Here is a 17,176-nt window from a genome sequence, read left to right as displayed (position 1 = left end):
GACCTGGGGAGGATAGAGAGGTTTCTCTTCTAGATCCGGATCCGGATCCACCTCTCTTCCGTCGACAGAGTTCCTCCCAAAACTCCATCGATCCGCGGATTTTGTTTCATTCAGCAGCGTCTTCGTCGATCCGACCTCCGACGACGCCTCTTCCCCTGGCTCAATCTTCACTTGAGCATCTTCTTGGGACTCACGGTGAAATCCCGAGTCACCAAAAGATCCGGGCACGCGCACCATTGTGGTGTAGCGGGATCAGCAAAATCTGCGAGATTGCCAGATCCAACTTACCAACTGCGCCCAGACACCGACTAACGGAGGGGGTCCCCCGATGATCCGTGTTCTGCTGAACTTTCCTCACCTTGTGTACCCGTCGGTAGGGCGGGATCTGCTCTCTCGGTAACTTCCGAAGAGTTCAAGTGGTGAAGCTTGAGTGTCTTGGCGAGACGTGGGGATGGGGTGGAGCAGCAGTGGAAAATCTTCACTCTGCGTCCGTGGATGGTTCCGTATCCTAAGCGAATATTCGAGCTTATGGATCCGGGGCCTAGATCGTGGATCTAGCCGTAGGGTTGCCTTGCGGGTGTGTTCCCTTGCCTTTGTGTTGTCCTTTAAGTCGTACTTGCCGCCTCCTGTGACGGGATCTTGAGAGTTGAGAACCTCTAGGGTGTAACCGACCAAGTAGTAAATTCGGTTAACCTGTCGGATCTGCACAAGTAAAGGAAAAGCTCACTAGGTTGTAGGATCTGGCCAATGTATTATCCAGTTATCACTACCAACACTAGATTCGCAATTCCCAACCTTCTCGGAGCTCGTACGGCCAATGTAGTTCCGGTTCTTGAGGGCAGGAAGGCACTTGCGTGTCACTGTGCAAATTGGAGTCTGTATTGATATTTAAGCCTATACCTGCCTGGGTTTCTACCTTCTATGTCTTTCATCTGCTAAATCCCTTACCAGGCTCGGCTGCATGTCCCTTCTTCCCTTGACCCATCATCCCAGCTGTATTATCTTCAGATCCACCGGATCCATGGCGTAATCATTATGGTTACCCTATTATGGGTACACTCATCAGGATCCAGGTCGCTTGGATCCACTTCACTTGAAAGTGTACACTCGTCGTGGACCTGAGCTCTCCACTCATCCAACATCATCTCGCAACCGTCTGTGATCTCCACTGTCCCACGAAAGCTCTAGATCCACTGCATCCATCATACCTATACCCTGGATCCAGGTCCCTTAAGGCGGGATCCTCCCTCCTTGGATCCTAACTCGAAAGCATGGGATCCGGGTCACCTCGTGGTGGATCTTGACTCCTCGTTAGCCGTGGCTACTAGATCCACCTTTAGAGGGCACCTACCATCCTTCCTTCATAGGATCCACACCCGATCCACTCTTGTATAGTATATCCCATATCCATTTAGGTGAATCCAAGTAAGGGTGGATCCGAGGTAAGTCTTGGTGGATCTTGCCTTCTCGTACATCGCTCATACCAGATCCATCGTCACTTCATACGGGGCGCTGCTCGTCATGGCTAATCCACCACCGGCAACTTGCATCCGTGCCAGCCAACCCAAATCCTTTCTAATCACTTGAAATTGTCATTGATTCGGGATAGTGACCCCGCGTCAGGCCCATTCTCTTATTTCTGAGAAAGCACTTTACCACAGTAACGACTCGCTGGAAGGTGGACATCAAGGTGTGGTTAGAACATTCCATCGTGTTAAGTCCGATTATTATTGGATCAGCCTGTACGCTAACGTGGAAAAGCATGTGAAGTCATGTCCGGATGTAGCTCGAGTAAAAGCCGTCCGCAGCTTCGTGGTTACTCACCTGGCAACGTACTAGCCGAACGACCGTTCCAGATCGTATCTATGGACTTTGTCATCCCACTACCGAAGTCTCGCAGGGGCAACACTGCGTTTCTCCTATTTCAGGGCTCGTTTACGGGATTCGTCATTGCCAAGGCTATGTCAGATACAAATGTCGCACACCTCCCCTTCGCGCGGCGCCTCCGGCCGCGCTACTGGTCAGGGTCGGGCAGTCCGCGGCTGTTTGTAGAGCGGGGCCTTGCGTGGGGCGAGCGAAGAGCGGGTTGTAGTTGTAGAACGGTAACGAGCGGTAATCAGTGAAAAGTAAACTTGGTTCCTTGTTCTTTGTAGTAGGTGGGAAATATACGACTCTGAGTGTAGATCAAGTAAAGACCTAGACAGTACGGTATTTGCTTCTTGGCAATTTATCCACCAATCACAGAGCTCAATCTGAAACCACGCGTGTTGACGCTGCTTGGCGAAGTGCTCCGATGCCCATCGACGACACGCGCGGGTTCTGTAACAGCACTAGCGTCTCCAATTGACTCGAGGCCAGTGCCGGGGCCAGATAGCAGAACACGCCGCGGTCCGACAGGAAGTTGCGGCTCAGCGCCAAAACACGCAATTGGCTGCTGGCCAACAGCGCTCGAGAAAGAGCAGGACAGGCAGCATCCGCGATGTGATTCCCGCTGAGGTCGAGCTTCCACAGCGCTCGATTGTAACTCAAGGACTCGAATAGCGCGGCGGCACCAGCACTGCCCACTTGGCAACGTTCTAGAACAAGTTGCTGCAAACAGCTCGGATTCTGAGCTAATGCACAGGCGAGGGACACGACGGACACAGGAGCGAGCGGGACGTTGACAAGCACGACGGACACCAGCGCGAGGTTGAAACTGCGGCGGCTGCGTTGCACTATGGCTGCTAAAAGAGACGCATGGAAAAATCGGAGCGGCGCGTTGCACAGGATGAGGGACCGCACAGGGCACGAGTTGGAAAGGGAGCTGGAGCACGCGTCCAAAGCGTCCACGACCTGCTCGTTGAGATTGAGTAGTGGTTTACTGGAGGTTGAATTGGTATGGAGGCCGCCACCACCGTCGGCAATAACGCTAGTGGATAGAGAAATGAGTTGTCGGATTTGCGGACTCTTGAATACTGTGCCCCCGCTGGGTGGAATAATTGGGAAACAAGGAAACTGGTTATTCACTTGACATTCGCGGCGTGTGGAAGATCACAATGTTGTATGAACTTACCTATACGAAAGCTGGCATATCCCAGTTTGGCGAACACGATTGAGAAATATGTAGAAAAGCATTGATGGTATCTCTGCACGCTGGGCTCAAGAACGTCGAGAGATTAGTAGTGCATTTTACTAGTATGACGCGTTGCCGGCGGCAGCTTACCTCCTCGAGCGTGAGGGGCTTGTCAAACTTGTTTCCAGACGCAGTACCAGGCTTCCACTGCTCGCTCACGGGCGTTGACTTTATAAACGGTGAACTGCGTACATGCAGCACACTCTTATCAAGTAGGGCCGCGGCCTCCCACTGACGGAAGAAGCGCTCCAATGGCTTTTGTGAGGCTGTAGCCACCAATCGCTCTTGAGCTGCCTTTTTTACCATGTTACAGCGTGCTTGGTGCTGTGCACGTTGGTGACGGAATATTCGCTGTACTAGACAAGCTGCTTCGTACTGCTCTCTTTGTGTCGCTCGCGTCGCTTCTTTCCAGCCATAAAACAATCGACGCACTCTTTGGAATACTATTTTCTTAGAAGCTTTTTTGCCACGTTGAGCAGCTATCGACTGTCTGTCAAGCGTGCTGAGGTACCGTCGACGCATCAACCAGCATCGGAGTCGGCGTTGTATTATGTTTGCTGCTGCGCGTTGGTGGGCCTTTCTGGCATTCGATTCTGCACGAAGTTGTTGGAAAATGCTTCGTGCAAGGGTGTAGAAACTCTTCTGCAATCTGCCAAGTAGTTGTATTTGCACTGCACGCTTTTTAAGTACTCGAAGTGTACGAGAGCGCGTTCGTCGACTTCTCCACCACCGTTGCACCTGAATTACAGCAGCATGGCGGAGTGATATGCACCGTGAGAGCTCTAGCAGACATGCCCACAGTTTAATGTCCCTGGATTGACCCTTAAGCTTACTGCCAATAGTCACGGCCCCGTTGACGAGTCTTTCTGCAATACGGCGTCGATGCAGCCTTTGACGAGTGCCAAATCCCCGAGCTAATCCCTGGATGCATAATACCGCGCCATATCTTCTTCTGTGGTATGCCTGAACGTGCTGACAAAGAAAGTTGAATCCTGTCTGCAGAAGCTGAATTTGGCGTGAGCATGAAAGCTTCACTAGTACCTTGAGAGCTCGTCGACGACGGGCTCGAAGCCGTTTCGCTTGCTTTCGAGCGAGTACACCTCTCATGTGCTTTTGGATGGTCACAGCTGCACCTCGTTTGCGCAGACGACGGACGAGCGCGTGGTTTGCGAGTGCCCGCCAAAAGCTTAACAGAATTTTTCGTCTGCGATCAGAAAGCAAGTGATTCATCGTAGCGGTCGCTGCCCGGTGATGTCGCAGCTCGACATGGTATTGACGAACGACTAATTTTGAACAACATTTTCGCTGAATGACCCGTGAAGCCCAATCACGTCGACATCGAACCTCAATAAGTTCCGTGTGCCAGGCTTGAAACACGCGCAATATCAGCGACGCTGAACGTCGGACTCGACACTGCTGCAGGATGCTATTTTGTTGTCGACGTTGAAGCAGCATCTGATTGCAGAGCTTGCGGCTGTGCCAGGCGCGAAATTGACGATTGATGAGCACAGCAGCATCGAAGCGCGCCTGCTTCTGAAAGGAAACGAAACCGCGCCATCTACGAAAGACTCCAAGTTGACCAAGCTCGATTCGACGTTCAGCAAACCCCGCCAAGCGAGCCTCACGTTCAGTTTTTCGCGCACGGAGAGCTCTCACTGTTTGCTTGCTCCTCGCAATCTGAAGCAGAGATTGAATTTTCCTTGCGGTGGAGTTCAGGTGAAGCTCGATTAGTCTGTCGTCTTGATCACCCATTTCAACATTTTCAAGCTCCTCCTTTTCTCGTTGCTTTTCACGCAATAATTCAAATTCTTGTCGGGCTCTTAACCCTCTCCACGCGCATTGAATTCGTACTACCATCACATTGCGGTGCTGCTCCAACACATACGCGACACCGAGACGCCACTTCACCAACCTCCAACACCGCCAAACAAAAGATTGCAAACGTGATGCACTCTTGTGCTCCAAGGCGAAATGTGCTCGCCATGAAACACTACACATCTCGAGCAGGAATCGCTCATGACGGGCGATGTAGTATTCATCCCGAGGTAGCCTCAACAGCGCTTCAGCAATAACCTTCTCTGCCCCTGGATTATTTCCAGTACGCAACAGATTCGCACCTTCCAGAAGACGTTCGGCTGCAGGGAAACCCTTTGACGCTGGCTTCATCCTGCGTCGAGCTTGACGAAGAGTTGATAGAACCAGAAGCGGTGCATTAGCTGGTCCTGCGAGCCGCTGCGCTAGATCCAACCACGTCTGAACATCACGACACCATATGAGTGTGCGTTGATCCTCGTTCTTTCGCGACGTCATGAATAATATGTGCGCGGCCTTCTCTGATGGCAATACTGGCGGAAGGACAACAAGCGCTTTGTACGCCTGAGTATACGTCTCACGCTCGAGTGCACGCATGCCTGGTACATCAGATAGCTCCAATGCTGCTAGCAGACTGAATTGATACGCTGCAAGTCGATACGGAGGCAATGACTGTTCTTCGGCTAGATACTGAAAGTATTGTGCGCTTTCTCGATGTCGATCCATGGCTGATGCGGTTAGCGCCGACAAGAAAATGGCCTCATTAAGGCGAGGTGACGTCGGATAGCCTTCAACGAGAAGAGTGCACACAGCAAGTGCACCCCGGTATGAACCAAATTCGATGTAAAGCCTCACAAGTGGAAGCAACAGTTCTGGGCTCGATTTGCTGTTCGGATATTCCATCGCAATAAGGAAAGTGCTGTAGGCCTCCTGTAGGAGCACAGTGTGTAGTGGTTTCGCATCAGCACCGGGTCGTTTGGATTGTGTAGTTGATGAAACCTCGAGAATGGAAGGCATGTGCAATGCCCTGACGTGGGCTTCCCATAGCTGGAACTGTGTGATCGCAAGCTCAGTCCATAGTTTCTCGGAGTCAGGTTCGTGCTGTCAACAGTTCGCTAGGGTAACATTTCATGGATGAAGTTGCTTTACTGTATTACTTACCTCAATGATGCCTTCCAAAGCATTTACGGCATCTTGATACAAACCACAATGCCGATCCTGGAGCGCTTGAGTATAGGCTGCATTGGACTCTTCGCTTGAGAGTATTAAACCCGTGTCTGCTTTAATAGCCGCCGTCATTTTTTGTAAACGATTCATCGCTCGAGAAGTGCACCACTGCAACTATTTAATTATCGAGCGCTTATGACCAAAATGGTTTGAGCTCCAAAATTAAACAAACGGACGTGTTGGAGGCGCAATCCAGCAGTTATCCAGCTCCAACACAATGCGAATACTCTTACTGCGTATATCTAGAAGCTCTGGTCCTCGAACATGCGCTTGAACAAGTTTTGCCATTTCCAGAAACTGAATCAAAGCTTTAGCGCGCCAAGCAGATGTCCCCCGTGGTAGCCTTTTGCTTTGGTCATCGAACTGCAACTGCTGCTCCGTCTTGCTCACTTCTTGTTCTAACGAGCAAAAAATGCTACGACATGGTCGATCCTTGGAGTGCTCGGCGTGCGGAGGATGGATAAATTCCTCAAATCGTTCTATCCACGAGGCCACAAACAGCGGATCTGTGACAAATTTCGGTGTGTCATGGTTGAAAAACTTCTGTACGAGCTCGCCTAGCTTGATGGAACGGAATTCGAAGCTTAAATCCTTCGTGTTCCTCGTAAAAACAAACAGTTTTTTCCACACAGCATCCGCCCAGCGAAGAGGGCTCAGTAAAACACTCAGAGCTTTTACACACAGTTCACTTGACGTCGACGTTATTGAGATGGAACCCTTCACCAGGTCGCCAAGTGATCCTGTACGAGCAACGTTGTCAGCTTTCATAATAACGCTCGAAACAGCAGCAATCCCATCAAGAGGAGTACATGCAGTGATCCCTACCAATTCCAAGTCGACGGATCATCTCAAATAATCTTGTCGCTGGATAATTTTCGTACTTCGCCATGAACTTTTCAAAAGGTATTGTAGAGGCTTCTCCGAACAACTCGGTCAGTGTCGCTTCGTGCAGGGCTTCTTTCCCAAGCGCCTGTTGGAAGGTGTTAAACTCCTGAAGACCCCATCCGCCATCGTGGTTTGCGACGAAAGCATCAAAAATCATCCTTATCGCACGTTCTCGATTTTGCCTCTGCCCCAGGCTTCGCTGTAGTGTTGCCATCCCCCGTGATAGATGCCAGATATCTGAAAGAGACCGATCCAACTCGCCTAGCAAGAAAAAACTGCGAATTCCAGCTGCAAATGATGCGCCTGTGCACTCCTACACACCCAAGCAAATATGTATCAGCATTATATGGAGCAACAGGAAGAATGCGAGAGGCGTTTTTGCTCCTTCAACAAGACAAGATAGTCCACCTCTACAGCAGAGAAAAAATCACCGCGGAAGTCGATACACACGCGGAGATACTTGCCAACAACAGGTTGAACCCCTCCCTCACATCGTATCGCTGGATGCACAGAAACTGAGGACATGATAGAGCACGCACTTCAATTAGTGTTTTAAGCTGGCCAGTGGATACGCCAGTTGTGAAACCTGAGCAATCTGTCCAAAGTGATGCCATTGAGGCCCACACTCGCTCTTGCTGTATTGCCTTCTCCACCGACGACGCCAAGTCAATTCCTTCCTTATCTGCGTTCAGCAACGCAGAATGAGCTGGACACAATTTAGAAAGCACTATCGATGCTTACCCGTGGTCTCCGGATTCAAAAAGAAGTTTACGACCACGCGCATAGTACCAACGTCCAGGTCCTCTGGTTGGCTGTCATCACTGTCGTACTTGAGCAGTCTTTCTTTCCCAAGCTCGGCTCGGTTCCTTTTGACTCCCAGATCGCTATTCGGAGGATGAATCCCCAGCCGGAATCTGATGTTATTTCCCACGGATGGCCCGATGCTTTTTAAAACAGGCGAACTTATCGGTGATTTCATTGGCGTCACGTTCGCACCAACACAAATGTTCATGCTCCACTGGAGTTCCCCATCATCAGCATCAGGCTTCAGTTTAACAAGTTGTAAACTCTCAAGAAGACGATCCATGGCTACAGCTGTGCGTCGACGTGCCGTTTGCACCAGCGTAATCATCGTTCTTTTACCGAAAGCAGCAAACGTAGCACGCATGCGCTCCTCCAATCTTGTCACACTCTCGGTTACAAAATTGCTCATAACCTCCCACAGTGCCTCTGGTTTTTCTTGTTGTCGATTTTGCACCCATGCTGTCAGGATGCGGAGGATGTCGCCACACCGCACAAGCCCAAATTGGTCCACGGTCATTTCTCCTACAAGCACTGTGGCCTACAAGCCAGTAAAGCGATGAATTCGTATAATTTACAGACAGCATTTACTTACCTCAATTAGCGAGAGCGAAAGACAACCGTCCGATGCAACCGTGACCAGCCGCTGCAAGGTACAAGCATTGACATACTTTTTAATCTCGACGGCGGGCAGCACGCGCATTGACTGGTCTGATCCTATTGAAGGAGGTGAGCACACTGCGCTCTGAAGTCTTCGGGTGAAACTTTCTGCAGTGGAAGCGAGTGGGGGCGTTAGTGGCCACTTGTCCTCAGTGTTTTTGCTGGGCTCGCTGCCTGGATCAAATACGACCGCCGTTCTTGCTCCCCCCTCTGGGAAATGCCATACGACAAAATCAGCACAACTGAACAGCGGAATGCGATGGAAAAGCGACAGTATCATACCTGGCGTCGCAGTTCGTGCAGCTTGGTAGTCGAGGTAGGCAATACGATTCATGAGCTTGCCTTGCTGAATTAATAGTTCTCCGGAAGATGTTGCTACACCCTGCAATGATCCGACATAATTTTATAAAGTTGTAACACATTGTATGTCGTACATGGCAGATTCCAATCCTCACCGCCTCTAGATCGCTCAAGAAGAAGATAATTTCAGGGTCCGCGAGAGCTTTGTTGATGACAGTTTGCCGCAATTCCTCATCACTCCAGCCAAATAAACCTGTAGTACGATGCACAACACGATTTCAGCAGTCATTTGCATTGCTTCAGTGCGCATTGTGCGTCTGTACGCCGAATTAAAGGCCTCATCGTGGCCTCCTGCAGCACGTCGGCTCCAGGTGCGAACATTTTCAGCCCCCTGGCAGCAGACGACACAATCATCGTCAACTCGCACTTATTGAGAGTGTTAAAACCACCATTATCTAGCAGCGATAATACAACTAAAGTCCCAGATATTAGTTCTGCCCCTACGACTCTGCAGCACCTGCTACGTGGTCTCACATTCAAGTTTCTGGAGCTTCTTGGCATCAACAAGGAGTGCCAGCCCACTAAAGAAATCCATGACGACTAGTTTTCTTGTGTTTTTCACGTCCAGATCTTCGAACATCGCCAGTAGCTGCATTTTGCCCTTCTCGGGGCAAAGTGGCGTCACGATGGCCCGAAACACGTGAAAGGGCATGAAGTACTGAAACGCGGGATCAGCTCGGCGGCGATACGTCTCCTGCTGAAAGCGCACATGCAGTTTTCCCAGTTCCGCCCACGAGCGTGGCACCAACGGCCGAAGCTTCCAGCGTACACCGCCGCTGTCCCCGCCTTTCGACTGGCTCACCCCCATTATGCGAAATGGCTTCAGCGTCAGTATCGTTGGGATTGGATGTAATCTAATTATTTTGACCAATACGATGAATGTTGAAAAGCTACAATGGATTTTCCTTACCACTCTTGGTATTTTACAATTGTAGCGCCTCAATGGAGAACAGGTTCATCCCACAGGCCATTGAGATCGTGACGCAGGCCATCAATGAGGACAACGGCAAGAACTACCACGAGGCATTTCGCCTGTACAAGAAGGCGCTAGAGCACTTCATGGTCGGCGTCAAATGTATGTTAGAAGTTGGCACTTCCGAGCCAACCAAGCGCTAGGGACTGACGTGCCTCTTACGCCTCTTTCGACGTACAGACGAGAAGAACCCAACTTCTAAGGAGGTTATCATGAAGCGCGTGGAAGGGTATATGACGCGCGCGGAGCAGCTGCGAGGCATGCTGGAAAAAGAAAACGCGCCCAAGCCAGTGGCAGCAGCTGTAGACATAGACAAGTGAGTTGTCATGGGGGATATTTATAAAAGCTTAAGAAAGCTAATGTTTTTGTTTGTTTGTTTCTTGTTGCGTGTAGAGGCGACAAGGAAGACGACGATGAGACGGACGTGGAAACAGCCAAACTGCGCGGCTCCCTTGCTTGTTAGTTGTCCAGACGAGTAAATCTATTCGATATGTAGCGAGCTAATGGGCTGCTCGGTTGTTGTCACACAGCGGCGGTGGTGTCGGAGAAGCCAAATGTCAAGTGGGACGATGTTGCTGGGCTAGACGCTGCAAAAGAGGCACTGAAAGAAGCAGTCATCTTGCCGGCGCGTTTTCCGCAGCTCTTCACGGGCAAGCGGCGTCCCTGGAAGGGGATTCTTCTCTATGGGGTAGGTTCTGAGTCCGTATTTGTGGCACTGCTGTTGGGTGGACCCACCTGCTTTTTTATTTTGTAGCCGCCAGGTACGGGTAAGTCGTATCTTGCCCAGGCCGTCGCAACTGAAGCAGACGCCACGTTTTTCTCCGTCTCATCTTCAAGCTTGGTGTCGAAGTGGCAAGGTGAAAGCGAAAAGTACGAAACTGAAATACTACACTGTGGTAGAATCTGACACAGATTCTTATTGACGACTTTATCGTGCCCCCCCCCTCCCCCTTGTTGTATATACTGTAGATTGGTTAAGAACCTCTTCGAAATGGCGCGTGAGAAAAAGCCTGCGATAGTATTCATAGATGAAATCGACTCGCTGTGCTCAAGTAGATCTGAAGGTGAAAGCGATTCAACGCGCCGTATCAAAAACGAGTTTCTTGTTCAGATGCAAGGTATGGGCAACAACCATGACGGCGTTTTGGTGCTCGGAGCTACGAACGTACCATGGGAACTCGATCCAGCTATGCGACGGCGGTGAGTAATGCGTACTACAGCTACTTAGATAAGGAAGGAACGGCCCCGTTAGCTAACTGGCTATATGTACTGGCCCGTGCAGATTCGAAAAACGCATTTACATTCCTCTTCCTGATATCAATGCCCGGAAGGTGATGCTGGGAATTCACCTGGGAGATACGCCCAACGAGCTGAGTGATAACAACTTCGCGGCGATCGCAGAGAAAACAGAAGGGTACGTTAGCACGTTCCTTCACCGTAATGGCCGAGGTATTTTCTGATGCTGACGTAAATTTCTGGTGTGTGCTTAGGTGCTCTGGTTCAGACATCTCGGTGCTTGTCCGAGATGCGCTAATGGAGCCCCTACGAAAATGTCAACAAGCTCAGTTTTTTACTGCGGTGAAGTTGCTGAAATATTGGTACTCATGTGGCATTTAATTTTACATAACTACTTTATTTTCTTCTTTCAGTGTAACGACAAGGCACGCCCTGTCCGGAATGGTCAATTCTTGACACCTTGCGAAGACGACCCACCATGTGCGTATTGCCACATGAAGCTCTCTTCGTGCCGCTCAAAGTGTCCGGACTGCAAAGCCCCTTGTCAACTTTGCGGAGCACTGCGCATGCGACTATACGACCTACCAGAGCGTGGCTACTCTGATGAAAAGCTGCGACCGCCAATGATCTCGATGGTGACAGTTTCTCTTTATTCACTTTCAGGTTTGGTCTTGGCTGCTGACTCGATAATTTGATTTCCACTACAGAGTGACTTCACACGTGTACTGGCACATTCAACAGCAACTGTTGCCCCTGATGAGCTAAACCGCTTTGTGAAATGGACGCAGGAGTTTGGACAAGAAGGCTAGATCAACACAACGAGACAGATGACTTCGTCAAATTCATCTTTCAAAAGCCGTGTCAATATATCTGCCTATTTCTTCATTTCGGACATCGATTCAATCAAACCATCCAGCTCGTCGGCAGAAAAGTGATGTACATCATTACAAAAATGACAAGTCAGATCCACGCCAGCGCTGCCAACGTTGGCTGCAATTTGCTTGAGATCGGTGGGTCCCATGTCCTTAAGACGCTGTGCGTAGTTATCCTTGGAGCAGCGGCAATGGTAATCCAGTGGCACACGCTTGCAGTCTTTATCCGTTAAGTTAGCCCCCAAAATCAGTTCATTCAGATACTCCAACAGGTCGGTGTTCTTCTTCAACTCCGCGGCACAAAACGGGAGTTTGTCGAATGCCAGGTCGTTTAATTCAAAGTGTCGCCCATGTTCCACCGTTGGAGGCATTATCTGAACAATGAGACCACAGGTGCGGGTATGATCTTCGTCGGACTCACTATCCATGCGCACGATAGTCGGAACCTGCTCTGATACGTCGAAAAACCTCTGCCAGTCGAGTTCAGGCACCCCAGATGCTTCAATGGACGTGTTGTATGATTTCGCAGCGCCATACAGAATCTTGGAAACGTGCATGTGTCCTCCATGTTCCGGAACCCCAGCACGTGATTGATCCACGTAAACAACTTTGCCTCGAACCTATTTCAGATAAAATATTATTCACCTTCATTGCAATACTGCAACAAATTCGCACCTCTCCGACGGCCATCGCCTCGACGTAGAGCTCCTGAATGTTGGGTGTCTTGATCATCATCTTGACGCGCTCCTCCCCCTTTAAAAGGGAGCTGAGCATGGCAGTGCCCGCCATGTACTCACCCCAGAGCTTCGTACCGTCAGAGGTGAGCGGTAGCCCCCACCGCCGCGACACGTCCTCCACGACATCGCGCGTCATCACTCCAGACACTCGCAGGTTGCCTACATGGCAACGAACCACCACATCTCGCAAGGGACGCTTCCACATCACCGCTTCCAATAATATTGATTATGTACGGTACACAGAAGTAGCGTAATCAGCTTTTTCGTTGCAGTAGAAGCTGCCTCGCGATGTCTTGGCAACGAATGCGATCCTTCTCTTGCAACTGCAGCACCTTGTACTGCTTCCGATAGCCCGAGGAGCCGCCTTCCCCTTCAGAGTTTAAGTTCCTGGAGGACCGTTCGCGCTCGACCGTATTCGCGACAGTTTTCAGTTGCGGAGGAGGAAAGAGCAAGGCCACGTCACTTATACCGCCACCACCTGCAGCCGCACTTGATAGAGAACCTTTTCCTCTCGCCACCTTCTCGCACGCGTGAACGTACTCCCACATATTAGGAAGTGTCATAATACTGCGGAATTTGTCCACGTGGGAGTGTTTATCATCTTCTAGTGGCACATGGACTGTGGTATTACACCCGCACATCGAAATATCGTCGACGCTGAAAATCCGCGCGTAGCAGCACGAATATTTGGACCGCAGGACCATGGTCGACGATGGAACCGGGGTGATTGGCGCATTCTTGCAGTTCAAGTAAGCAACACCTTTGCTCGCACCTGCTGCAGCGGAAACCCTTCCAGGGAACCCCCAAATGTACCCAGTACGCTGCGCTCCAGAACATGGTTCTTGTCGGTACCGAGTTCTCGCAGAATGCCCCGATTTGCCATCCCATTTTGGCTTGATGCCTCCCCACTAACTCGCCATGTATTCCGATCCGACGTTTACCTTTATGACAGCCTTCACTGCCCCTACCATCCTTAATAAAGAGCAATTCGCAATTTAAGCACAGCTCGAGTCGTTGGTCGCCCTCCTGCACGTGTTTCACCAGCGCCTCGACCTTCTTCCGTCGCAGCTTGGACAGGATTTTGTCTTTGGGGTCGTGGAGCACGTGCAGCTGCTCGGGTGCGCAGTTATTAGCAATCTTGGAGATGGTGGTATCAGACAGGCATCCAAAGTCCACGCGCAGTAGCATAAATTCTTGCACGCACCCCGAGATAAAGGCCACACACTCCTCCACGAGCTCCTCCATCTGCAGAAACTCGGAGGACACGAGGATTGACGCAATGTTCTCGAGAGTGATGCGCGGTCGCCATTCGTGGTCGCACTGGTGCATGTACTCCACGAGTAGCTCGAATATCTTTACGTCACAATGCACGGAGATGTCGATCTCATCGTGCTCATTAGCCTCGTTTAGGTACGCCTGAAAGTATTTCATCTTCGCCAGCAGCAGACCGCGCTGACACGTAAACTCTTTGCTGCTTTTGCGGCACTCGTCAAACACATGGATAGTCACGTTGTTAGACAATAAAGATGCAGGCACATTATCGGTCGTGGTAGTGGAGAACGGCAGCTTCTTAAGCGACGTCATCGGTGTATCGTCCACCCTGCGCCGGTTGGCAGCAACTTGAAGGACGTTCACTCCAGATTGGAGTCCAGAATCTCGAATTGATTTTGAATTTACCTTGAATTCTGAATCTGCCATTCATGCGAGGTTTTTTATCGGAAACCGTAAAACCTCTTGAATTTTGTAAGGGATCATTTTTCTTCGCAGAGTGTGGTCCACACTCGATGTTTTTACTGGCGACCAGTACCGCGAAGCCTTCGAGAAGGGGAAACAAGGAAAGAAGCCGCACAGGCCAGCGTCCCGGGAAAGCAGCTCCAGCAACAGTAGCAAGCATGTCGTTCCCCGCAGGAAAAGCACCGGAGCGTAAGAACCTTTTTAAAAAGGGAATCGACGCCGATGAGTCGCGTCGAAGCCGCATGGAGACGACGGTGCAGATTCGCAAGACCATCAAGGAGGACCGCATGAACCAGCGTCGCCGCATGGTACGGAACCCCACACCAGCAATAGACAATAAGGAGCAAACTCGTACTAGATAGGCAGAAGCCGTCTCTATTGAAATGCAAATCTAGGGTCGCAACGTATCCTACAGTTGAGGTGGAATGGGACAGAACGTGGGTACTTGTAGCTCACTTTCTGCTATTGTTGATGTAGACGCCGGCGGACGACGGAGTTGCAGCGACGGCTGCTGTAGGAGATGCCACAGGCGAGATGACGCTGCAGCAACGCGTAAGCAGGATAGGATAAACAAGTATCCCAAAGACAGCACGCAAACTGACCCTTGTGCGTGGTGACCTGTTGCAGCTGTCGGAGCTTCCGGAAATGGTTGCTTGCGTGCAGTCCGGAGATGCGGCGGTGCAGCTCGAGGCGGTAACCAAGTTTCGCAAGCTCTTGTCTATTGGTGAGCTTGAGAAATTATCTACACGCTGGCAATCTTGTTGGATGATATGACACTTTCTGAATAACTGTTAACTGTGGTCTGTAGAGCGCAACCCGCCTATAAAGGAAGTGATCCAGACTGGTGTTGTCCCCATATTCGTGCAATTTCTTCAGCGCGAAGACTTCCCGACGCTTCAGTTCGAGGCTGCCTGGGCTCTGACGAACATTGCGTCGGGTACCTCTGCAGATACTGAGGTGGTAATCAACCATGGTGCTGTGCCTATTTTCTGCCAGTTGCTGCTGTCCACGAATGACGATGTGCGCGAGCAGGCTGTGTGGGCCCTTGGTAACATTGCCGGTGACTCCATCGAGTGTCGCGACATGGTTCTGCGTTGCGGTGCTCTGCGTCCGCTTATGCAGCAACTAACGGAGAACTCCAAATCTACAATGCTTCGTAACGCGACATGGACGCTATCCAACTTTTGCCGTGGCAAGCCACAGCCGCAATTTGACCTCGTGTCGCCTGCGCTTTCGACTCTAGGCCAGCTTATCTACACCCACGATGAGGAAGTACTGACGGACGCATGCTGGGCTCTGTCGTACCTGTCAGATGGCTCGAACGAAAAGATTCAAGCTGTGATTGAGGCTGGTGTGTGCAGACGAATTGTGGAGCTGCTGATGCATCACTCTCCTTCCGTTCAGACGCCGGCGTTGCGTACTGTCGGTAACATTGTGACGGGCGACGATCTGCAGACGCAGGTCATTATTAACCTGAACGCGCTGCCGTGTCTGCGCGCACTCCTGGAGAGCCCCAAGAAGGGCATCCGAAAGGAAGCTTGCTGGACACTGTCCAACATTACGGCCGGCAACCAGGAACAGATCCAGTTCATCATTGAGGCCGAAATTTTCCCATCCCTCATCAGCTTCTTGTCGACTGCTGAGTTCGACATCCGCAAGGAAGCCGCGTGGGCTGTATCGAACGCCACATCCGGTGGCTCGGCGGAACAGATCATGCACCTCGTCAGCCTTGGTAAGTGCAACGGCTTTGATGGTATCTGTTGTACAGTAGTAACGTCGATATTTTGCTCCTGTGCTCAGGATGCATTAAGCCTCTGTGCGACCTGCTGGAGGAGAAGGATGCAAAAGTTGTGATTGTAGCTCTCGAAGGTCTCGAGAACATTCTGCGGGCAGGCGAGTCACAGAAGACCAGCGATATCAACGACGTTGCTACGATGATCGATGAGGCGGACGGTGTTATCAAGATTCAGGCTCTGCAGTACCATGCCAACGAAGGTGCGCTTGATTTAGTGATATTCTTATGGTTGAAACGGCTGTGTTTACTATGTTATGATTTATATATCATCGTTAGACATCTACTTGAAGTCTATGAAGATCGTGGAACAGTACTTCAACGGTGAAGAGGATGCGGAGGATAGCCTAGCGCCAAACACCGATGCTAACGCTCAGCAGTTCCATTTCGGCACAACTTCGGACCAGCCCACCATGTTCCAGTTTGGCCAGAACTGATTCAGTCAACCAGGAAATGATGAGGTAGACAGTAGTGGAAGGATTAAACCATTGGACGGACGCTATTGAACACCCCAGGGAGATAGTGCTCGCGCGAAACAAATCACCCTGTTTGCTTTTTATTAATTCGTGTGGTCTTATCACCGAGTCAATTATTACAGACAAGCGAGCCAACTCGCACAAATTTGTAGGTCAGGACTTCCCTGCATGGATTGCGATATTTCTTTTATTTTCTGCCGTGAACAGGGGTTAATGGTAACTCCAAAATCGGTGAAGTTAATATTGTGAAAATATCACCTGTAGACCAGTTAATATAAAAAATATCACCTAATATTTTCTTTTGAGACAATATGATATTATTAAATATCAACTTAATATTAGTTAATACGATATTATATTTTTCAATGATTGCGTAATCGGGCTACATTAACTAATCAGATGTCGTTAACGCTCGACTAGCTGAAGTATTACTAATCAACCGTGAGTACCGGGACAATTGTGAGTGACGGCAAGGTTGGCGTTGTGTGTTGGCACTGGA

The 17,176-nt window shown here is 50.3% G+C and overlaps 6 protein-coding genes across 6 annotated transcripts; 2 read left to right on the top strand and 4 right to left on the bottom strand.

The window, feature by feature from the left end:
- Window positions 1-2,247: 2,247 nt before the first annotated feature.
- On the bottom strand, window positions 2,248-7,303 carry PITG_17457 (uncharacterized protein; the record flags this gene model as incomplete). Its single annotated transcript, XM_002896643.1, has 5 exons — window positions 2,248-3,005; window positions 3,090-3,132; window positions 3,203-6,025; window positions 6,368-6,891; window positions 6,977-7,303. The coding sequence occupies 5 exons, from the start codon at window positions 7,191-7,193 to the stop codon at window positions 2,248-2,250; spliced, it is 4,365 nt and encodes a 1,454-aa protein (XP_002896689.1).
- A 1,545-nt stretch (window positions 7,304-8,848) lies between these two features.
- PITG_17456 (uncharacterized protein) lies at window positions 8,849-9,665 on the bottom strand (the record flags this gene model as incomplete). The annotated part of the gene is made up of 4 exons (XM_002896642.1): window positions 8,849-8,872; window positions 8,953-9,050; window positions 9,121-9,270; window positions 9,332-9,665. 4 exons carry the CDS (start codon window positions 9,663-9,665, stop codon window positions 8,849-8,851), a joined length of 606 nt encoding a protein of 201 aa, XP_002896688.1.
- Window positions 9,666-9,795: 130 nt separating this feature from the next.
- Window positions 9,796-12,877, top strand: PITG_17455 (vacuolar protein sorting-associating protein, putative; the record flags this gene model as incomplete). Its single annotated transcript, XM_002896641.1, has 10 exons — window positions 9,796-9,932; window positions 10,011-10,146; window positions 10,224-10,288; window positions 10,361-10,518; window positions 10,585-10,700; window positions 10,800-11,030; window positions 11,113-11,244; window positions 11,321-11,408; window positions 11,480-11,701; window positions 11,774-12,877. The coding sequence occupies 10 exons, from the start codon at window positions 9,800-9,802 to the stop codon at window positions 11,873-11,875; spliced, it is 1,383 nt and encodes a 460-aa protein (XP_002896687.1).
- PITG_17454 (uncharacterized protein) lies at window positions 11,866-12,880 on the bottom strand (the record flags this gene model as incomplete). The annotated part of the gene is made up of 2 exons (XM_002896640.1): window positions 11,866-12,558; window positions 12,614-12,880. 2 exons carry the CDS (start codon window positions 12,878-12,880, stop codon window positions 11,941-11,943), a joined length of 885 nt encoding a protein of 294 aa, XP_002896686.1.
- Window positions 12,881-13,420: 540 nt separating this feature from the next.
- On the bottom strand, window positions 13,421-14,305 carry PITG_17453 (uncharacterized protein; the record flags this gene model as incomplete). The annotated part of the gene is made up of 2 exons (XM_002896639.1): window positions 13,421-13,450; window positions 13,585-14,305. The coding sequence occupies 2 exons, from the start codon at window positions 14,257-14,259 to the stop codon at window positions 13,421-13,423; spliced, it is 705 nt and encodes a 234-aa protein (XP_002896685.1).
- A 163-nt stretch (window positions 14,306-14,468) lies between these two features.
- On the top strand, window positions 14,469-16,764 carry PITG_17452 (importin alpha-2 subunit; the record flags this gene model as incomplete). Its single annotated transcript, XM_002896638.1, has 6 exons — window positions 14,469-14,717; window positions 14,887-14,961; window positions 15,037-15,133; window positions 15,218-16,141; window positions 16,210-16,404; window positions 16,481-16,764. 6 exons carry the CDS (start codon window positions 14,568-14,570, stop codon window positions 16,636-16,638), a joined length of 1,599 nt encoding a protein of 532 aa, XP_002896684.1.
- Between the last annotated feature and the right edge of the window lie 412 nt (window positions 16,765-17,176).

This window comes from Phytophthora infestans, genomic scaffold (assembly GCF_000142945.1).
Source record: "Phytophthora infestans T30-4 supercont1.55 genomic scaffold, whole genome shotgun sequence".
Taxonomy (NCBI): domain Eukaryota; phylum Oomycota; class Peronosporomycetes; order Peronosporales; family Peronosporaceae; genus Phytophthora; species Phytophthora infestans.
Note: the sequence above shows the minus strand (reverse complement) of the source record. Positions and strands in the feature narration are given on the sequence as shown.